The sequence below is a fragment of the Pyrgilauda ruficollis genome, unplaced genomic scaffold (assembly GCF_017590135.1).
Source record: "Pyrgilauda ruficollis isolate IOZ18807 unplaced genomic scaffold, ASM1759013v1 scaffold380, whole genome shotgun sequence".
NCBI classification, from domain to species: domain Eukaryota; kingdom Metazoa; phylum Chordata; class Aves; order Passeriformes; family Passeridae; genus Pyrgilauda; species Pyrgilauda ruficollis.
This window is the reverse complement of record NW_024525268.1, coordinates 1,451-21,271: the sequence shown is the minus strand read 5'-3', so window position 1 is coordinate 21,271 and position 19,821 is coordinate 1,451. Positions and strand designations below refer to the sequence as shown.

Sequence of the window (19,821 nt, the reverse complement as noted above, 5' to 3'; positions counted from 1 at the left end):
CATGTCCCAGGTGTGCCATGAGGGATCCCAGGTGTGCCATGGGTGGACCCTCAGGGGTCCCAGGTGTGCCATGGGCAGTCCCAGGTGTGCCATGGGCAGTCCCAGGTGTGATGTGGCATGTCCCAGGTGTGCCATGAGGGATCCCAGGTGTGCCATGGGCGGTCCCTCAGGGGTCCCAGGTGTGCCATGGGCAGTCCCAGGTGTGATGTGGCATGTCCCAGGTGTGCCGTGGGCTGTCCCTCCCGAGCCCCAGGTACGCCCCGGGGTGCCCCAGGTGTGCCAGCCCCACCTGGTACTGCGTCTTGTCGATGCCCACGAGGAAGAGCAGCTCGGCGAGGAAGAGGCTGATGCAGAGGTTCTTGTGGATGGTGGTGCGCTCCGAGGGCAGCCCCCGCAGGCAGCAGAAGGCCGAGATGGACAGGCCCAGGCACAGCAGGGCCACCAGGATCCCTGCCCAGGTGATCACCGACAGCAGCACCTCGTTCAGCCGCCCCGGGAACTGCGGGAAACGGGGGGAAAATGGGAATTCTGGTGGGGATTTGGGGTTATGGGATCCAGTCATGGTCATGGGCAGGGACAGTGACCACCAGGATGGGACATGGGCCACCAGGAAGGGACATGGGCCACCAGGACGGGACATAGGATGGGACAGGATCCCTGCCCAGGTGATCACCGACAGCAGCACCTCCTTCAGCCGCCCCGGGAACTGCGGGAAACGGGGGGAAAATGGGAATTCTGGTGGGGATTTGGGGTTATGGGATCCAGTCATGGTCATGGGCAGGGACAGTGACCACCAGGATGGGACATGGGCCACCAGGAAGGGACATGGGCCACCAGGATGGGACATCGGATGGGACAGGATCCCCACCCAGGTGATCACCGACAGCAGCACCTCCTTCAGCTGCCCCGGGAATTGCGGGAAACGGGGGGAAAATGGGAATTCCAGGGGGGATTTGGGGTTATGGGATCCACTCATGGTCATGGGCAGGGACATGGGCCACCAGGAAAGGTCATGGGCCACCAGGAAGGGACATAGGATGGGACAGGTTCCCCGCCCAGGTGATCACCGACAGCAGCACCTACTTCAGCCGCCCCCGGAACTGCAGGAAACGGGGGAAAATGGGAATTCTGGGCATTTAGGCAATGTTTGGGGTCATCTGGATCCATGGGCAGGGACAGGGGCCACCAGGATCCCTGCCCAGGTGAGCACCGACAGCAGCACCTGAATGAAGGCTCAGCTGCTGTGGGAACTGGGAAAATGGAATTTTGGGGAGGAATGAGAGATTTGGAGGGGGTTGGGACTGAGCCGAGGTCAGGGGGAGGGACAGGGGCCACCAGGAGGGGGCAGGGGCCAGCAGGACCCTCAACCAGGTGATCCCAGGTGTGTCGTAGCTCTCTCAGGTGTGCCCAGGTGTGTGTCCAGGTGTGCCCAGGTGTACCCACCCATGCCCAGGTGTACCCAGCGATGCCCAGGTGTGTACCCAGGCGTGCCCAGGGGTGGCACTCACGCTCTGGCTGTGGGCCATCAGCAGGGCGAAGTTGGTCAGGTGCCTGCAGGTGTGTGTGTGTGTGCCCAGGTGTGCCCGGGTGTGGCACTCACGCTCTGGCTGTGGGCCATCAGCAGGGCGAAGTTGGTCAGGTGCCTGCAGGTGTGTGTGTGTGTGCCCAGGTGTGCCCGGGTGTGGCACTCACGCTCTGGCTGTGGGCCATCAGCAGGGCGAAGTTGGTCAGGTGCCTGCAGGTGTGTGTGTGTGTGCCCAGGTGTGCCCGGGTGTGGCACTCACGCTCTGGCTGTGGGCCATCAGCAGGGCGAAGTTGGTCAGGTGCCTGCAGGTGTGTGTGTGTGTGCCCAGGTGTGCCCGGGTGTGGCACTCACGCTCTGGCTGTGGGCCATCAGCAGGGCGAAGTTGGTCAGGTGCCTGCAGGTGTGTGTGTGTGTGCCCAGGTGTGCCCGGGTGTGGCACTCACGCTCTGGCTGTGGGCCATCAGCAGGGCGAAGTTGGTCAGGTGCCTGCAGGTGTGTGTGTGTGTGCCCAGGTGTGCCCGGGTGTGGCACTCACGCTCTGGCTGTGGGCCATCAGCAGGGCGAAGTTGGTCAGGTGCCTGCAGGTGTGTGTGTGTGTGCCCAGGTGTGCCCGGGTGTGGCACTCACGCTCTGGCTGTGGGCCATCAGCAGGGCGAAGTTGGTCAGGTGCCTGCAGGTGTGTGTGTGTGTGCCCAGGTGTGCCCGGGTGTGGCACTCACGCTCTGGCTGTGGGCCATCAGCAGGGCGAAGTTGGTCAGGTGCCTGCAGGTGTGTGTGTGTGTGCCCAGGTGTGCCCGGGTGTGGCACTCACGCTCTGGCTGTGGGCCATCAGCAGGGCGAAGTTGGTCAGGTGCCTGCAGGTGTGTGTGTGTGTGCCCAGGTGTGCCCGGGTGTGGCACTCACGCTCTGGCTGTGGGCCATCAGCAGGGCGAAGTTGGTCAGGTGCCTGCAGGTGTGTGTGTGTGTGCCCAGGTGTGCCCGGGTGTGGCACTCACGCTCTGGCTGTGGGCCATCAGCAGGGCGAAGTTGGTCAGGTGCCTGCAGGTGTGTGTGTGTGTGCCCAGGTGTGCCCGGGTGTGGCACTCACGCTCTGGCTGTGGGCCATCAGCAGGGCGAAGTTGGTCAGGTGGCTGCAGGCGCACGAGCTGTGGGTGCCGTTGGAGCGCAGCAGGCGGCAGCCCTGGCTCGACCAGTGCCCGGCCATGGAGCGCTCCGAGTAGTTCCAGAAGGAGCAGTTGGCCCCAAAGTGGTTCTTGGTCTGTGGAATGGGGGAAAATCCGGGAAAATCGGGGAAAATCGGGGAAACAGGAGTCCCAAAGAGAGGGGGGCCCCAATCTCGGTAATTCCAGAAGGAGTAGTCGGCCCCAAAGTGGTTCTTGGTCTGGGGAAATGGGGGAAAATCGGGGAAAAGTCAGGGGAAAATGGGGGTCCCAGAGGGTCCCAAGGACAGGGAGAGGGGCCCAATCCCGGTAATTCCAGAAGTTCATCTCACAGTGGTTCTTGGTCTGGGAAATGGGGGAAAACTGGGGAAATGGGGGTCCCAAAGAAGGTGGGCCCCAAGCCCAGTAATTCCAGAAGGAGCAGTTGGCCCCAAAGTGGTTCTTGGTCTGTGACAGAGGGAAATGGGGAGAAAATGGGGAAATGGGGAGAAAATGGGGAAATGGGGGAAAATGGGGAAATGGGGAGAAAATGGGGGCTCAGGTGTGTACCCAGGTGTGCCCAGGTGTGTATCCAGGTGTGCCCAGGTGTGGCCAGGGGTGGCACTCACGCTCTGGCTGCGGGCCATCAGCAGGGCGAAGTTGGTCAGGTGGCTGCAGGCGCACGAGCTGTGGGTGCCGTTGGAGCGCAGCAGGCGGCAGCCCTGGCTCGACCAGTGCCCGGCCATGGAGCGCTCCGAGTAGTTCCAGAAGGAGCAGTTGGCCCCAAAGTGGTTCTTGGTCTGTGGAATGGGGGAAAATCCGGGAAAATCGGGGAAAATCGGGGAAACGGGAGTCCCAAAGAGAGGGGGGCCCCAATCTCGGTAATTCCAGAAGGAGTAGTCGGCCCCAAAGTGGTTCTTGGTCTGGGGAAATGGGGGAAAATCGGGGAAAAGTCAGGGGAAAATGGGGGTCCCAGAGGGTCCCAAGGACAGGGAGAGGGGCCCAATCCCGGTAATTCCAGAAGTTCATCTCACAGTGGTTCTTGGTCTGGGAAATGGGGGAAAACTGGGGAAATGGGGGTCCCAAAGAAGGTGGGCCCCAAGCCCAGTAATTCCAGAAGGAGCAGTTGGCCCCAAAGTGGTTCTTGGTCTGGGACAGAGGGAAATGGGGGGAAATGGGGAAATGGGGAGAAAATGGGGAAATGGGGGAAAATGGGGAAATGGGGAGAAAATGGGGGTCCCAAAAAGAGGGAGAGGGGCCCAATCCCAGTAACTGCAGGAGAAGTTTGGCCTCAAAGTGGTTCTTGGTCTGGGGGTCTGGGTGGGGAATGAGGGGTCCTGGCAGGTCTGGAGGGCTCTGGGTGTGGGTTTGGAGGTCTCGGTGGGATTTTGGGAGTCCTGAGTGGTTCCCAGGTGCTGGGTGGGGTTTGGGGTGTCCTGGGAAGGGTCTGGGTGGGTTTTTGGGGGTCCCACCTCGAAGTGGGGCAGGGTGAAGAACTCGACGTGGGTGCAGGTGAAGTTCTGGATGTCCCAAAACATCCAGATTTGGGGATCTGGGGTCTCTGGGTGCAGTGTTGAGGGTCCCAGGGATCTCTGGGGTTCCGGGTGGGTTTTTGGGGGTCTCACCTCCAGGTGGGGCAGGGTGAAGACCACGGGGTCCCGCAGGAAGACCCTGCTGGACTCTTTGTTGATGGAGGCGGCGATGACCTGGGAGTTGACCACGAGCTGGGGGGCGCGGGGCCCCCCGTCCCCCCCGAGCCGCACAGTGGCATTCTCGGTGGGCAGGAACAGCCCCAGGTTGTTGTACAGGATGAAGACAACCTTCACCACCCCTGGGGAGACAGCGGGTCAGAGACACGCAAAAAACACCCAGAAACACCACAAAAACACCCCAAAAAACACTGTTAAAACACCCCCCAAAACAGACCAAAGACATCCCAAAGACACCCCAAAAACCACCCAAAAACAACCCAAAAACCACCCCAAAAACACCCAAAAACCACCCCAAAAACACCCAGGCCCCCCTTCACCACCCCTGGGGGAGCAGCAGGTCAGAGACACCCCCTGACCATTCCAGCTGCTCTGAGGGTGCCCCCTGTTCCCCCAGGACCCCCCAAACCACCCCCAAAACCCCCCCAATGTGTTAAAAAACCCATGGAAAATACAGAAAAACAGGGAAAAAACATGGAAAAAACCCATGGAAAATACAGAAAAACATGGGAAACACGAGCTCCTGGAGGGGCCCCTCGGTTTTCAGCACCGACACCTCCAGCACTGCCAAAAACAGGGAAAAAACCCATGGAAAATACAGAAAAACAGGGAAAAAACATGGAAAAAACCCATGGAAAATACAGAAAAACACGGGAAACACGAGCTCCTGGAGGGGCCCCTCGGTGTTCAGCCCCGACACCTCCAGCACTGCCAAAAACAGGGAAAAAACCATGGAAAATACAGAAAAACAGGGAAAGAACCCATGGAAAATACAGAAAAACATGGGGAACACGAGCTCCTGGAGGGGCCCCTTGGTGTTCAGCCCCGACACCTCCAGCACTGCCAAAAACAGGGAAACAAACATGGAAAATATGGAAAACCAGGGAAAATACAGAAAAATACGATGGAAAATATGGAGAAAAAAATGGAAAATATGGAAAAAACCCCATGGAAAATATGGAAAAACCATGGAAAATTGCTAAACCTGAAGCAGCCCATTAGTGTTGAGCACCGACACCTCCAGAACTGGGGGAAAACATGGAAAAAATATGGAAAACGTGGAAAAGATGGAAAATATGGAAAAAAAACCCTATGAAAAATATGGAAAAACCATGCAAAATATGGAAAGGAACATTGAAAATATGGAAAAACATGGAAAAAACATGGGAAATACGCAAAAACAGGAGCTACTGGAATAGCTACTCTGTCTTCAGCACCAACACCTCCAGAACTGCCAGAAAACCGTGGAACATATGGAAAAAAACCTATTGAAAACACGGGAAAACAGAGAAAACACAAGCTCCTGGAGCGGCCCCTCAGTATTGAGCACGACACCTCCAGAACTGGGGGAAAACGGGGAAAACAATGCAGCAGCCACAGGGCCTGCAAGGCCTCCCTGGAGCGACCAGCCTAAGATAAGAAATGCCAAGCCATGATGACTGGACCTGAGAAGCCCCTCTTCCACCTTCGGACCCTCGCTATCTCGCTGTAAGACCATGGGTCATGTTCCCTTGACTCTATTGGACTGGGATTTTCCCAAAACTCCCGTATCCTGTGTGAAGCCCTGTTGCTGCCCAGTTCTGCAGAAGAGCTGTCACCGAGACCCTTCGCAGGAGCTGCCAATAAAGGCACGTCTGTGAACCTCACGCCGCCTTCTCCTCTCTCTCCCTGCGTCTGCCGAGGCACTTGGCAAGCAAAGAGCTGAATTCACCACAGAGCTGGAATCGCCAAAGAGATGAAATCGCTAAAGAGATGAAATCACCAGAGAGCTGAAATTACCAAAGAGCTGAAATCGCCAAAGAGCTGAATTCACCACAGAGCTGAAATCACCAAAGAGCTGGAATCGCTAAAGAGCTGAAATTGCTAAAGAGCTAAATTCACCAAAGAGATGAAATTGCTAAAGAGCTGAAATCACTAATGAGCTGAATTCACCAGAGATGAATTCACCAAAGAGCTGAATTCGATAAAGAGCTGAATTCACCAAAGAGCTGAATACACCAAAGAGCTGAAATCGCTAAAGAGCTGAAATCACCAAAGAGCTGAAATCACCAGAGAGCTGAAATCACCAAAGAGCTGAATTCACCAAAGAGCTGAATTCACCAGAGAGCTGAATTCCCCAAAGAGATGAATTCACCAAAGAGCTGAATTCACCAAAGAGCTGAAATCACCAAAGAGATGAATTCACCAAAGAGCTGAATTCACCAAAGAGCTGAAATCACCAGAGAGCTGAAATCACCAAAGAGCTGAATTCACCAAAGAGCTGAAATTGCTAAAGAGATGAAATTGCTAAAGAGCTGAAATCACTAATGAGCTGAATTCACCAGAGATGAATTCACCAAAGAGCTGAATTCGATAAAGAGCTGAATTCACCAAAGAGCTGAATACACCAAAGAGCTGAAATCGCTAAAGAGCTGAGATCACCTAAGAGATTAATTCACCAAAGAGATGAAATCACCAAAGAGCTGAAATCGCCAAAGAACTGAATTCACCAAAGAGCTGTGTAGGAGTGTGCCCTCTAATGACAGAGTGGCAAAAGTAGCTTTTGTCCTTCAAAAAAGGGAAGAAGCTCAGAAGTTTTTCTCAACGATTAGGTGAAAAGCCACCTTATAGGACCTCAGGGACTTCAGTAAAAAACTTGAGAACATCTAATTGGATAGAAGCTAAAAAGTCCCGCCTGACTCATGAGGTAGAAAGAGAATAAAAGAACAAAGGCTTTTGTGAGGTGTTTTTACCAGGAGCAGACTTCTGCACCTGGCTCGAGTTCTTCTGTTTGTTATTTTGCCTTTTATTAAACCTTTTTTGTTTCTAACACTGCAGCAGAAGTCATCCTGCTTATTTTATGCCCCCAAAGCAATAGCTGAGCTATCCTTGGGTGTATTATACTTCTTTTGAGGGCTTATGAGAGCTGGCCCAAGAAAAAGAAATATAATAGAGCTGAATTCACCAAAGAGCTGAAATCACCAAAGAGCTGAAATCACCAAAGAAATGAAATCACTAAAGAGCTGAAATCGCTAAAGAGCTGAATTCACCAAAGAGCTGAAATTGCTAAAGAGCTGAAATCACCAGAGAGCTGAAATCACCAGAGAGCTGAATTCACCAAAGAGCTGAAATCGCTAAACAGCTGAAATTGCTAAAGAGCTGAAATCATCAAAGAGCTGAATTCACCACACAGCTGAAATCGCTAAAGAGCTGAATTCACCACACAGCTGAAATCGCTAAACAGCTGAAATTGCTAAAGAGCTGAAATCGCTAAACAGCTGAAATTGCTAAAGAGCTGAAATCGCTAAACAGCTGAAATTGCTAAAGAGCTGAAATCGCTAAACAGCTGAAATTGCTAAAGAGCTGAAATCGCTAAACAGCTGAAATTGCTAAAGAGCTGAAATCGCTAAACAGCTGAAATTGCTAAAGAGCTGAAATCGCTAAACAGCTGAAATTGCTAAAGAGCTGAAATCGCTAAACAGCTGAAATTGCTAAAGAGCTGAAATCGCTAAACAGCTGAAATTGCTAAAGAGCTGAAATCGCTAAAGAGCTGAATTCACCACACAGCTGAAATCACTAAAGAGCTGAGCTTGCTAAGATTGCCTGCGGCCCGGAGCCTGCCTGAGGGACCCGGACAGGTTGTGCTTAGCTGGACTTTGCTATCCAGACACCCACGGCAGCCAGGGTTGGACAGACCCCTAAAAGCCCAAGCAGTAACAAAACAACATGGAAAACCAGGAAAACACATGGGAAGTATGGAAAAAAGCCCATGGAAAATATGGAAAAACACAGGAAACATGAGCTCCTGGAGCGGCCCCTTGGTGTTGAGCACTGACATCTCCAGCACTACCAAAAACAGGGAAAAAAAGGGAAGAATATGGAAAAAAAAACCCATGGAAAATACAGAAAAACAAGGAAAACCACTGAAAATACGAGCTCCTGGAGCAGCCCCTCACTGTTCAGCACCAACACCTCCAGCACTGCAAAAAACAGGGAAAAAACATGGAAAATATGGGGAAAAACATGGAAAATATGGAAAAATATTTAAAAAACCCACAGAAAATATGGGAAAAAAATGAAATGGAAAAACACAGAAAACACAAGTTCCTGGAGTGGTCCCTCGGTGTTAAACACCAACATGTCCAGCACTGCCAAAAACAGGGAAAAACCAGGGAAAAACCATGGAAAATACGGAAAACCACAGAAAACACAAGCTTCTGGAGCGGCCCCTCGGTGCTGAGCACTGACACCTCCAGAACAGGGGGAAAACATGGAAAAAAAATTGGAAAATATGGAAAAAACATGGGAAAACATGGAAAAGAGGAGCTCCTGGAGTGGCCTGTCAGTGTTCAGCACTGACACCTCCAAAACTGCCAGGAAACACGGAAAAACATGGAAAACCACAGAAAAGTGCTGGAATAATGCAGGAAAAGCCGTGTGTCACACAGAGCCCGCGGGAACATGCGCGTGTCACCCACGGGAGACCCTCAATGCTCAGGGAATTGGGGTGGGGGTCCCCAAGTTGGGGTTGGGGGTGGGAGATGATCCAGGGAGGGAACAGGGGTGGGAGAGGCCCCTGGAGACCCCGGGGAGGGATTGGGGGAGAGCCTCAGTGTCCCAGGGATGAATGGGGATTTGGGTTGGGAATTTGGGATTTGGGAATTGGGATTGGGATTGGGGATTTGGGATTGGGATTGGATTGGGATGGGGGGTTTGGGATTGGGAATTTGGGATTTGGGAATTGGGATTGGGATTGGGGATTTGGGATTGGGATTGGATTGGAATGGGGGATTTGGGATTGGGAATTTGGGATTTGGGAATTGGGATTGGGATTGGGGATTTGGGATTGGGATTGGATTGGAATGGGGGATTTGGGATTGGGAATTTGGGATTTGGAATTGAGGATCGGGGATTGGGATCGGGATTGGGGATTTTGGATTGGGAATTTGGCATGTGGGAATTTGGGTTTGGGATTGGAATTGGGGATTTGGGATTGGGAACTGGGATTGGGATTGGGATTGGGAATTTGGGATTTGGAAATTTGGGTTTGGGATTGGGGATTTGGGATTGGGAACTGGGATTGATTGGGATTGGGATATTGGGACATGAGGGTCTCTTACGGACCCTGGGCACTGCAAGGAGGGACAGGGCCGGCAGCAGGGGCCTGTGGGGACCCCAGCAAGGGGTTCGGGGTTCGGAGGGGCCGCAGGGGTTTGGGTGGGGGTCCCGGGGTCCCCGTGGGGCTGACCCAGGTTCTGTCGGGCGGCCAGGAAGCGCGCGGGCTCCTTGACGTTGTCGGCGAGCAGGAAGGCGCCCTCCTCGAGCACGTCCAGCAGCATGGTGGCCGTGTGCGCCTGCTCCGAGCCGTTCATGTCCCGCCACGACTCCAGCGCCTCCGGACGCAGCAGGTTGTCCACGGCCTCCACCACGGCCTGCGGGACGGGAGGCGTGGGCGGGGCTGGGACACGCCTTGGGACACGCCCAAAGGACACGCCCAGGGACACACCCAACCCCCATAGCCTCCAGCAAAGCCTGCGGGATGGGTGGGGCTGGGACACGCCTTGGGACACGCCTGGGGGACACACCCAGGGACACACCCAACCCCCACGGCCTCCAGCAAAGCCTGTGGAATGGGCAGGGTGGGCGGGGCTGTGACGCCTTGGGACACGCCCACGGGACACGCCCAGGGGGCACACCCAAATGACACACCCAAATGACACACCCAAAGGGACGTGCCCACATGCCACATCCACCCAGGACAGGCCCCGCCCACTAACGCCCATCCCCCAGGTCTCCAGCACTGCCCTGGGTGTGGTCATGTCCAACTCTGAGGACACACCCACCCAGACAGACCCCACCCATAGGACACACCCACCCAGACAGACCCCACCCATAGGACACACCCACCCAGACAGACCCCACCCATAGGACACACCCACCCAGACAGACCCCACCCATGTGACACACCCACCCAGACAGACCCGACCCATGGGACACACCCACCCAGACTCCGCCCACGCCCATGTGACCTGTCCTTCCACGCTCCACACCCAGCACAAAACCTCCCCAAACCCCCAGACCCCATCCATGCTGACCATGCTCATCTCCCAAAGCCCCACCCACCTACTATTATCATCCCTAAGCCACGCCCATGCAGATTCCACCCCCTGAATAAGCCCCACCCACCAACACAGGCCCCACCCATTTCATAGCCCTGTCCTTGACATGCCCACCCACTCAAGCCCCACCCACAGCTCCACAAGCCCTGCCCACCACACCCACACAAGCCCCTCCCATTGTTCACGGCCACGCCCCCTTCAGGCCACACCCCCTCACCTTGATGTAATCCTTGCAGGTTCGCTCCCGCTTGTGCATCTGGGGGGGACAATAAAACGGGGGAGGGGACACCCAGGTGAGGGGATGGGACCCCAAAACCTGCACCAGGGGCACCCCAAAATCCACAACAAGATCCTCCCAAAATCCAGGAAAGAACCCCAAAACCTAGGGCAGAACAACCCCAACATTTGAGGCAGAACAACCCCTACATTTGGGGAGGGACTGCCCAAATGTGGAACAGGAGAAGGGGCCCAGCACAGCGACCCCAAAAATCTGGGCAAGAGCACCCCAAAATTCGGGGCAGAGCATGTTTGATCTCTAGAAAAGGAGCTCCTCAACATTTCGGCCAGGACAACCCCAAAATTCAGGGCAGAACCCCAAAAGTCAGCCAAAACCCTCAAAAATAGGGTTCAGGTTCTGGAGCCCCCCAAAACTGGGGCACAGGCACAAGTTCCCCCTTGGCCACTCCACCCCTCAATAGGGTGACCCCAAAATCGGGGTTTTGGGGTCCCACCTTGTCGAGTTTTTGCTGTAACTCTTCCTCCTTTGGTGCTCAAAGCTCCCAAACTTTTGTTTTTAAATAAAAAAATCTCCATAACATTAACAAAAAAACCCCTTCTCTCCCTAAATAAACTAAAAAAAAAAACCTTCTCAAAAAAAAAAACTAACTACAGTTTTAAATTTGCTTTCTATACATTATCAGTAAAAAAAAAAATAAATTAAAACACTTTGAAAGATTTTATTCTATTTCTTATTACTCTTTCTTTTAATTGCTATTAATAATTTTTTCTTTATAGCCTTTTAATGTTTTAAACCTACTTTACCTTTCTCCTAATCCTGCCTCCAAATTAAAAATAAATACTAATAATTAATTAGTATTGTAGCATAATAATAGTAATTACTATTATTATGTAGTATCATATATTATACAAGTTATGTATGTTAACATAATATATAGTTTTTAAATAAAAAAATCTCCATAACATTAACAAAAAAACCCCTTCTCTCCCTAAATAAAAACCTTCTCAAAATAATAAACTAACTACAGTTTTAAATTTGCTTTCTGTACATTATCAGTAAAAAAAAAAAAATTAAAACACTTTGAAAAATTTTATTCTATTTCTTATTACTCTTTCTTTTAATTGCTATTAATAATTTTTTCTTTATACCCTTTTAATGTTTTAAACCTACTTTACCTTTCTCCTAATCCTGCCTCCAAATTAAAAATAAATACTAATAATTAATTAGTATTGTAGCATAATAATAGTAATTACTATTATTATGTAGTATCATATATTATACAAGTTATGTACGTTAACATAATATATAATATATATGTTATCATATAATGTATATTGACATAATAACTGTATATATAATATACACTATACTATATATAATTTATAACTATGTTAATATTAATTAGTATTAATTAGCATTCTAAATAGTATAAATATAAATATAAATACATTTATATGTTTAAATAACATATAGTATTATAAATACTAATAATTATTAGTCAATTAGTTATATAATAGTATAATGTAATATAATATATAATAATAATATAAAAATATATATTATATTATATATATTATATGGACACACCCAACCCCCACGGCCTCCAGCAAAGCCTGTGGAATGGGCAGGGTGGGCGGGGCTGAGACGCCTTGGGACACGCCCACGGGACACGCCCAGGGGGCACACCCAAATGACACACCCAAATGACACACCCAAAGGGACGTGCCCACATGCCACATCCACCCAGGACAGGCCCCGCCCACTAACACCCATCCCCCAGGTCTCCAGCACTGCCCTGGGTGTGGTCATGTCCAACTCTGAGGACACACCCACCCAGACAGACCCCACCCATAGGACACACCCACCCAGATAGACCCCACCCATGGGACACACCCACCCAGACAGACCCCACCCACGGGACACACCCACCCAGACAATTCCACCCCCTGAATAAGCCCCACCCACCAACACAGGCCCCACCCATTTCATAGCCCTGTCCTTGACATGCCCACCCACTCAAGCCCCACCCACAGCTCCACAAGCCCTGCCCACCACACCCACACAAGCCCCTCCCATTGTTCACGGCCACTCCCCCTTCAGGCCACACCCCCTCACCTTGATGTAATCCTTGCAGGTTCGCTCCCGCTTGTGCATCTGGGGGGGACAATAAAACGGGGGAGGGGACACCCAGGTGAGGGGATGGGACCCCAAAACCTGCACCAGGGGCACCCCAAAATCCACAACAAGATCCTCCCAAAATCCAGGAAAGAACCCCAAAACCTAGGGCAGAACAACCCCAACATTTGAGGCAGAACAACCCCAACATTTGGGGAGGGACTGCCCAAATGTGGAACAGGAGAAGGGGCCCAGCACAGCGACCCCAAAAATCTGGGCAAGAGCACCCCAAAATTCGGGGCAGAGCATGTTTGATCTCTAGAAAAGGAGCTCCTCAACATTTCGGCCAGGACAACCCCAAAATTCAGGGCAGAACCCCAAAAGTCAGCCAAAACCCTCAAAAATAGGGTTCAGGTTCTGGAGCCCCCCAAAACTGGGGCACAGGCACAAGTTCCCCCTTGGCCACTCCACCCCTCAATAGGGTGACCCCAAAATCGGGGTTTTGGGGTCCCACCTTGTCGAGTTTTCGCTGTAACTCTTCCTCCTTTGGTGCTCAAAGCTCCCAAACTTTTTTTTCAAAATAAAAATCTCCATAACATTAACAAAAAAACCCCTTCTCTCCCTAAATAAAAACCTTCTCAAAATAATAAACTAACTACAGTTTTAAATTTGCTTTCTATACATTATCAGTAAAAAAAAAAATAAATTAAAACACTTTGAAAGATTTTATTCTATTTCTTATTACTCTTTCTTTTAATTGCTATTAATAATTTTTTCTTTATAGCCTTTTAATGTTTTAAACCTACTTTACCTTTCTCCTAATCCTGCCTCCAAATTAAAAATAAATACTAATAATTAATTAGTATTGTAGCATAATAATAGTAATTACTATTATTATGTAGTATCATATATTATACAAGTTATGTATGTTAACATAATATATAATATATATGTTATCATATAATGTATATTGACATAATAACTGTATATATAATATACACTATACTATATATAATTTATAACTATGTTAATATTAATTAGTATTAATTAGCATTCTAAATAGTATAAATATAAATATAAATACATTTATATGTTTAAATAACATATAGTATTATAAATACTAATAATTATTAGTCAATTAGTTATATAATAGTATAATGTAATATAATATATAATAATAATATAAAAATATATATTATATTATATATATTATATATTTTTATATATTATATATATTATATATGTATAATTATATACAATATATAATAATATAATATATATACAATAATAATAATACATATTTTATACAAACAATAATAGATACAATAATATATAATAATATAATCATAATTATTACTAATAATTAAATACTAATAATTAACCAGCACTAAACCCACCACACTCATTAACACATTACCCCAAAAAAACCTAAAAAAATAACAAAATCTCAAATTAACAACCCAAAACCATCATGGGCTCCCACCTTGCTGTAGGTTTTTTGGTGCTCAGAGCCCCTCGACCTCAGTCCCCTCTGTCCCCTCTGTCTCCCACCTGTTCCCCCTGCTCCCCTTTTGGGCTGAACCCCAAATCCGGCTTTTGGGGTCCCACCTGTTCCCCCTCTGGCCCCCTTTTGGGCTGAACCCCAAATCCGGCTTTTGGGGTCCCACCTGTTCCCCCTGCTCCCCCTTTGGGCTGAACCCCAAATCCGGCTTTTGGGGTCCCACCTGTTCCCCCTCTGGCCCCCTTTTGGGCTGAACCCCAAATCCGGCTTTTGGGGTCCCACCTGTTCCCCCTGCTCCCCCTTTGGGCTGAACACCAAATTGGGGTTTTTTGGGTCCCACCTCGCTGCCGTTCTTGTTGCGGCTCTGCCTTTTTTGGTGCTCAGAGCCCTTGACCCCTGTCCCCTCTGTCCCCTCTGTCCCCTCTGTCCCCTCTGGGTCCCACCTGTTGCCCCTCAGTCCCTTTTTGGGCCAAACCCCAAATCTGGGCTTTGGGTTCCCCGGATTTTTCCCCTCGAGCAGGCGCAGCGCACACCCAGGATGTGCCACCGCCGTGTCCCCAGCACTCCTGCCCCCCCAGCAGCCTGAACCCCAAATCCGGGTTTTGGGGTCCCACCTGTTCCCTCTCAGTCCCCCAGCAATCTGAACCCCAAATCCGGGTTTTGGGGTCCCACCTTCTTGTAGTTTTTCCCCGCTGACTCCCTCTCTAGCGGGCGCAGCGCCTGCAGCTGCCTGCCCAGGATGCGCCACCACCGGGTCCCCACTGTCCCCTGCCGGTCCTCTGCCCATCCCATGGCCCCCCCAGCAATCTGAACCCCAAATCCGGGTTTTGGGGTCCCACCTTCTTGTAGTTTTTCCCCGCTGACTCCCTCTCTAGCGGGCGCAGCGCCTGCAGCTGCCTGTCCAGGATGTGCCACCACCATGTCCCCACTGTCCCCTGCCAGTCCCCTGCCTGTCCTGTCCCCCCCTTTGGGCTGAACCCCAAATCCGGGTTTTGGGGTCCCACCTTGTTGTAGTTTTTGCCCGCGGACTCCCTCTCGAGCGGGCGCAGCGCCTGCAGCTGCGCGTCCAGGATGTCCAGGAGCTGCTCCAGCAGCCGCACGGCCGAGCTGACGTCCCCCGCGAACACCGGGCCCCGCGTGTGCCGCGCCAGCTCCCCCGCGATGGACGCCGCGTTCTCCCCGCTCTTGATCTGGGGGGCACGCAGCCTCAGGGGGGTCCCCGATATCCCCCGGGGGGTTTGGGGGGGCACCCGCGGGTCAGGGGGGCTCCCTGATGTCCCCCAGGCTTTTGGGAGATCTGGGGGGAGTTACAGGGGGTCTGAGAGGGTCATGGGTCAGTGGGGGGGTCCCCGATATCCCCCAGGGGGTTTGGGGGGGCACCCATGGGTAAGTGGGGGGGTCTTTGATATCTCCCAGGGGGTCGGGGGGCACCCACAGCTCAGGGGTGGCTCCCCAATATCCCCCAGGGGGTTTGGGGGACCCCCTACGTGGGATCAGGCGCCTCTGTGGGGTCGGGATGTTCTGAGGGGTCTCCCCTGGAGGGTCGTGGGGTATCCCTCCCTCTGCAGGGGCTGCTCCCCACTCAGGGGGTCCCCGACCCTCCCCAACCCCGTGGGGGATGTAGGGGTGCCCCCCCAGCCCCCCTTCTCAGGGTGTCCCCATTTCTGGGGGTCCCTGTTTGGAGGGGGGTCCCCATTTGGGGCAGTCCCTATTTTGGGGTATCCTAATTTAGGGGGGGTTTCCTCATTGGGGGGGGTCCTGTTTTGGGAGTATCTGCATTTTAGGGGGTCCCTGCTTGGGGGGTCCTCGTTAGAGGTATCCCCCTTTCTGGGGGGTCCTGGTTTTGGGGGATTCCTGCTTAGGGGTGTCCCTTTGGGCAGGTCCCATTTTGGGGGATCCCTGTTTAGGGGTGTCCCCTTTGGGCTGGTCCCATTTTGGGGATCCCTGTTTAGCGGCTCGGTCGTCACCAGACCTGGGGGGGCACAAAAACGGGGGGGGGAGTTCAGGGCCTGGGGGACCCCCCTGAACCCCCCCAGGGGTCCCCTCCAGCCGATGGGGGGGAGAGGGGCTGATGGCCCCACCAAAGTGACCCCGGAGCCCCCCCCCCGGGACTGGGGCACAGCGAGACCCCCAAATCAACCCGGAGGTGCCCCCGAGCGCTTGGGGGTCCCCCCAAAGTGATTCCAGACCCCCCCAGGGGTCCCCCCCAAGACTGCTGTGCCCCCAAAGTGAACTGGGGCACCCCCAAAGTAAACCCCGACTCCCAGGGCTGCCCCCCCCAAAAACTAAACTGGACCCCCACAACACCGGGAGGGCCCCCCAGCATAAACCAGAGCTCCCCAAAATACCTGGGGGTCCTTCTGGGACCGGGGGCTGCACCCCCAAAGTGAACTGGGACCCCCAGCGCTCCCCCCACACATCTGGGGCTCCCTGTGGGCATTGGGGCTGCACCCCCAAGGTGAACTGGCCCCCCACAACTTGCTGGGGCTCCCCCGAAGTACCTCAGGTTGTACCCCCAAAGCAAACCGCGACCCCCAGGGCTCTCCTCAGATATTTGGGGCTGCACCCCCAAAATAATCTGGGACCCCCACAGCTCTCCCAAATCAAACCGGGACCCCCAGGGCTCCCCCCAGAATAAACCAGGACCCCCAGGGCTCCCCCAAATCAAACCGGGACCCCCAGAGCTCCCCCCAAAATAACCTGTGACCCCCCAGGGCTCCCACAAAGCAAACCGAGACCACCAAGGCTGCCCCCAAAATAATCTGGGACCCCCAGGGCTCCCCCAAAGCAAACCGGGACCCCCAAGGCTGCCCCCAAATCAAACCGGGACCCCCAAGGCTGCCCCCAAAGCAAACCGGGACCCCCAGGGCTCCCCCCGGCCCCAGAGCTCCCCCCAAGTGGTCTCCCCACCTCTCCCCCAGCCCCACCCCGCAGCCCCCTCCCCGCTGACCGTCGCCGTCCAGGGGCGCGAAGTCGAGGCCGTAGCGCAGCAAGAAGTGGTTGTTCCACACGTACAGCTGGTTGTCGCGGGGGTTGTAGCCCACCGAGGCCACGAACTGGTACGGGTTGGGGAAGGGCAGCGCCAGCGCCGAGCCGCGCCCGCGCCGCGTGTCGAAGGCGTAGACCAGCGCGTTGCCCAGGTGCTCCGTGTCGTCGTCCAGGTAGACGCTGCGCACCACGTAGAGCACCCCGCAGGCCATGAAGGCGTCCGAGGCCGCCCGCTTGGCGTAGCCGGTCTCCCAGGTGCCCTCCAGGCGCAGCGTGTAGGGGTTCAGCTGGCTCACCACCAGCCGCCCGCCGTTGCCCTCGGTGGCGTAGATGACCCAGAGCCCCTCCTCGTCCACCGCCAGGTCGATGTCGGTCTTGCCGCCCCAGCGATAGGGCGACGTGTCGTGATAGTTGGCGGCGCCCACCACGGTCTCGCCGCTCTTGATGCGGGTGCGCAGGTCGTACTTGACGATGCTGCGGGTGCGCTCCTTGTTGTAGAACACGGCGCCGTCGTACACCACGAAGCCGGTGCCGTCGGCGCGGTGCGGGAGCCGGTGCGTGGCCGCGGGCCGGGCGCCCACCAGGTCGGCCCAGGAGGCGTACTCGGTGAGCGTGTCGGTGCGGTACGGCACCCAGGGCAGCACGTAGAGCCGGTCCCCCGACTGCAGCGGGTCCCGGCACCAGCCGCCCGCCTGGTGCGGAGACTCGTGCGTGGACAGCGCCGGCCCCACGCGCTGCGGCACCCCCGGGCAGACGAAAACTGCGGGGGGACACGGGGGGGGGGACGGACAGGGGGACACGGGGAGGGACAGAGGGCCAGGGGGAGGGTGGGACGGACAGAGGGACACGGGGAGGGACAGGGGGACAAGGGGAGGGACGGACAGGGGGACATGGGGATGGACAGAGGGACACGGGAGGGTGGGGACACGGGGAGGTTGGGGACAGACAGGGGGACACGGGGACGGAGATGGGGACACAGGGAGGGACAGAGGGACAGACAGAAGGACACGGGTGGTTTGTGGGACAGGCGTAACATGGGACATGGAGAGGAACGGGGACACGGGAGGGGTGGGGAGTCGGGATGGGTGGCGAGGGACACGGGGACAGACACACGGACACAGGGGTGGAGGAGGGACGGGGGAATGGGTTTGGGGACAGACACACGGACACAGGATGGAGGAGGGGCGGGGGAATGGGTTTGGGGACAGACACGGGGAGGGAAGGGGACAGTAGGACGGGGTGGGGACAGACATGGGGACACGGAGATGGATGGATGGGGGGCATGGGGATGGGTGAGGGGACAGACACAGGGACAGTGACAGACACGGACAGACGGGGGACACGGATGGATGGCAGTCACGGGGACAGCAGGACAGATGGAAGAAGAGGGGACAGACATGGGGACACAGGGATGGACAGGGACAGAAGGATGGACGTGGGGACGGGACAGACGGACACGGCGACAGGCGTGGAGGTGGGGACAGACGGGGGGGCAGCGGGGACACGAGGGGACAGAGGGACAGCGAGGGGGTGGCAGTGAGGGGACAGACAGGGATGGGGACACGGGGACAGCGAGAAGAGGAGAGAAAAGAGAAGCGTTTCATCAGCGACTGGGGGGACAGGTGAGCACAGGTGTGCAAAGCTCTGAGCACAGGTGTGCACAGGTGAGCACAGATGAGCACAGGTGAGCACAGGTGTGAGCAGAGGTGTGAGCAGCACATTTGCACACTTAGGTGTGGCTGCTCAGGTGTGCGAGAGCTGCCACACCTGCGTTGCTCTGCGCTCACACCTGCAGCCGTTACCTGTGCGTGCTCACAGGTGTGTGTCATCGCTACGCCTGCCCAGGTGTGTCACTGTCACACCTGCCCAGGTGTGTGTCACTGTCACACCTTCCCAAGTGTTTGTGCTCACACAGGTGTGTGTCACTGTCACACCTGCCCAGGTGTGTCGCTGCCCCACCTGTGCCCCGTCGCACACACGTGTGCAGAGGGGCGCGGGGGCTGCGTGTGCAGGGGGCACACCTGGACGTGCAGCTGGATCCAGGTGTGCACGAGGAGCTGTGGGTGCGCAGCCCCAGGTGTGCACAGTTCAGGTGTGCACGAGGGCTGGAAGCGCACAGGCCCCCGGTGAGCTCAGGCACAGGTGTGCCCAAGGATCCAGGTGTGCACAAGGCACAGGTGTGCACAGGCGTGCCCAGACGTGCCCAGGTGTGCACATCCCAGGTGTGCACAGATGTGCCCAAAGATCCAGGTGTGCCCAGGTGTGCCCAGCCCAGGTGAGCCCATCCAGGTGTGCACAAGGATTCAGGTGTGCCCATCCAGGTGAGCCCATCCAGGTGAGCCCATCCAGGTGTGCACACGGATCCAGGTGTGCCCATCCAGGTGTGCACACGGATCCAGGTGTGCCCATCCAGGTGAGCCCATCCAGGTGTGCCCATCCAGGTGTGTGTGCCCATCCAGGTGTGCACACGGATCCAGGTGTGCCCATCCAGGTGAGCCCATCCAGGTG

The 19,821-nt window shown here is 54.3% G+C and overlaps 1 protein-coding gene across 1 annotated transcript in view; it reads right to left on the bottom strand.

Annotated features, from left to right (window-relative positions):
• Nucleotides 1–19,142, bottom strand: part of LOC121358318 (adhesion G protein-coupled receptor L1-like) — a 43,228-nt gene extending 24,086 nt beyond the window's left edge. The window contains exons 1-10 of the mRNA XM_041476420.1: nucleotides 19,130–19,142; nucleotides 17,276–18,073; nucleotides 16,293–16,297; nucleotides 15,330–15,515; nucleotides 12,825–12,863; nucleotides 9,601–9,784; nucleotides 4,872–4,937; nucleotides 4,290–4,495; nucleotides 2,613–2,783; nucleotides 290–499 (exon numbers count right to left, since the gene is read on the bottom strand). Coding sequence (XP_041332354.1) covers nucleotides 290–499; nucleotides 2,613–2,783; nucleotides 4,290–4,495; nucleotides 4,872–4,937; nucleotides 9,601–9,784; nucleotides 12,825–12,863; nucleotides 15,330–15,515; nucleotides 16,293–16,297; nucleotides 17,276–18,073; nucleotides 19,130–19,142 — 1,878 coding nt within the window. The remainder of the gene's footprint in view (nucleotides 1–289; nucleotides 500–2,612; nucleotides 2,784–4,289; nucleotides 4,496–4,871; nucleotides 4,938–9,600; nucleotides 9,785–12,824; nucleotides 12,864–15,329; nucleotides 15,516–16,292; nucleotides 16,298–17,275; nucleotides 18,074–19,129) is intronic.
• Nucleotides 19,143–19,821: the final 679 nt, after the last annotated feature.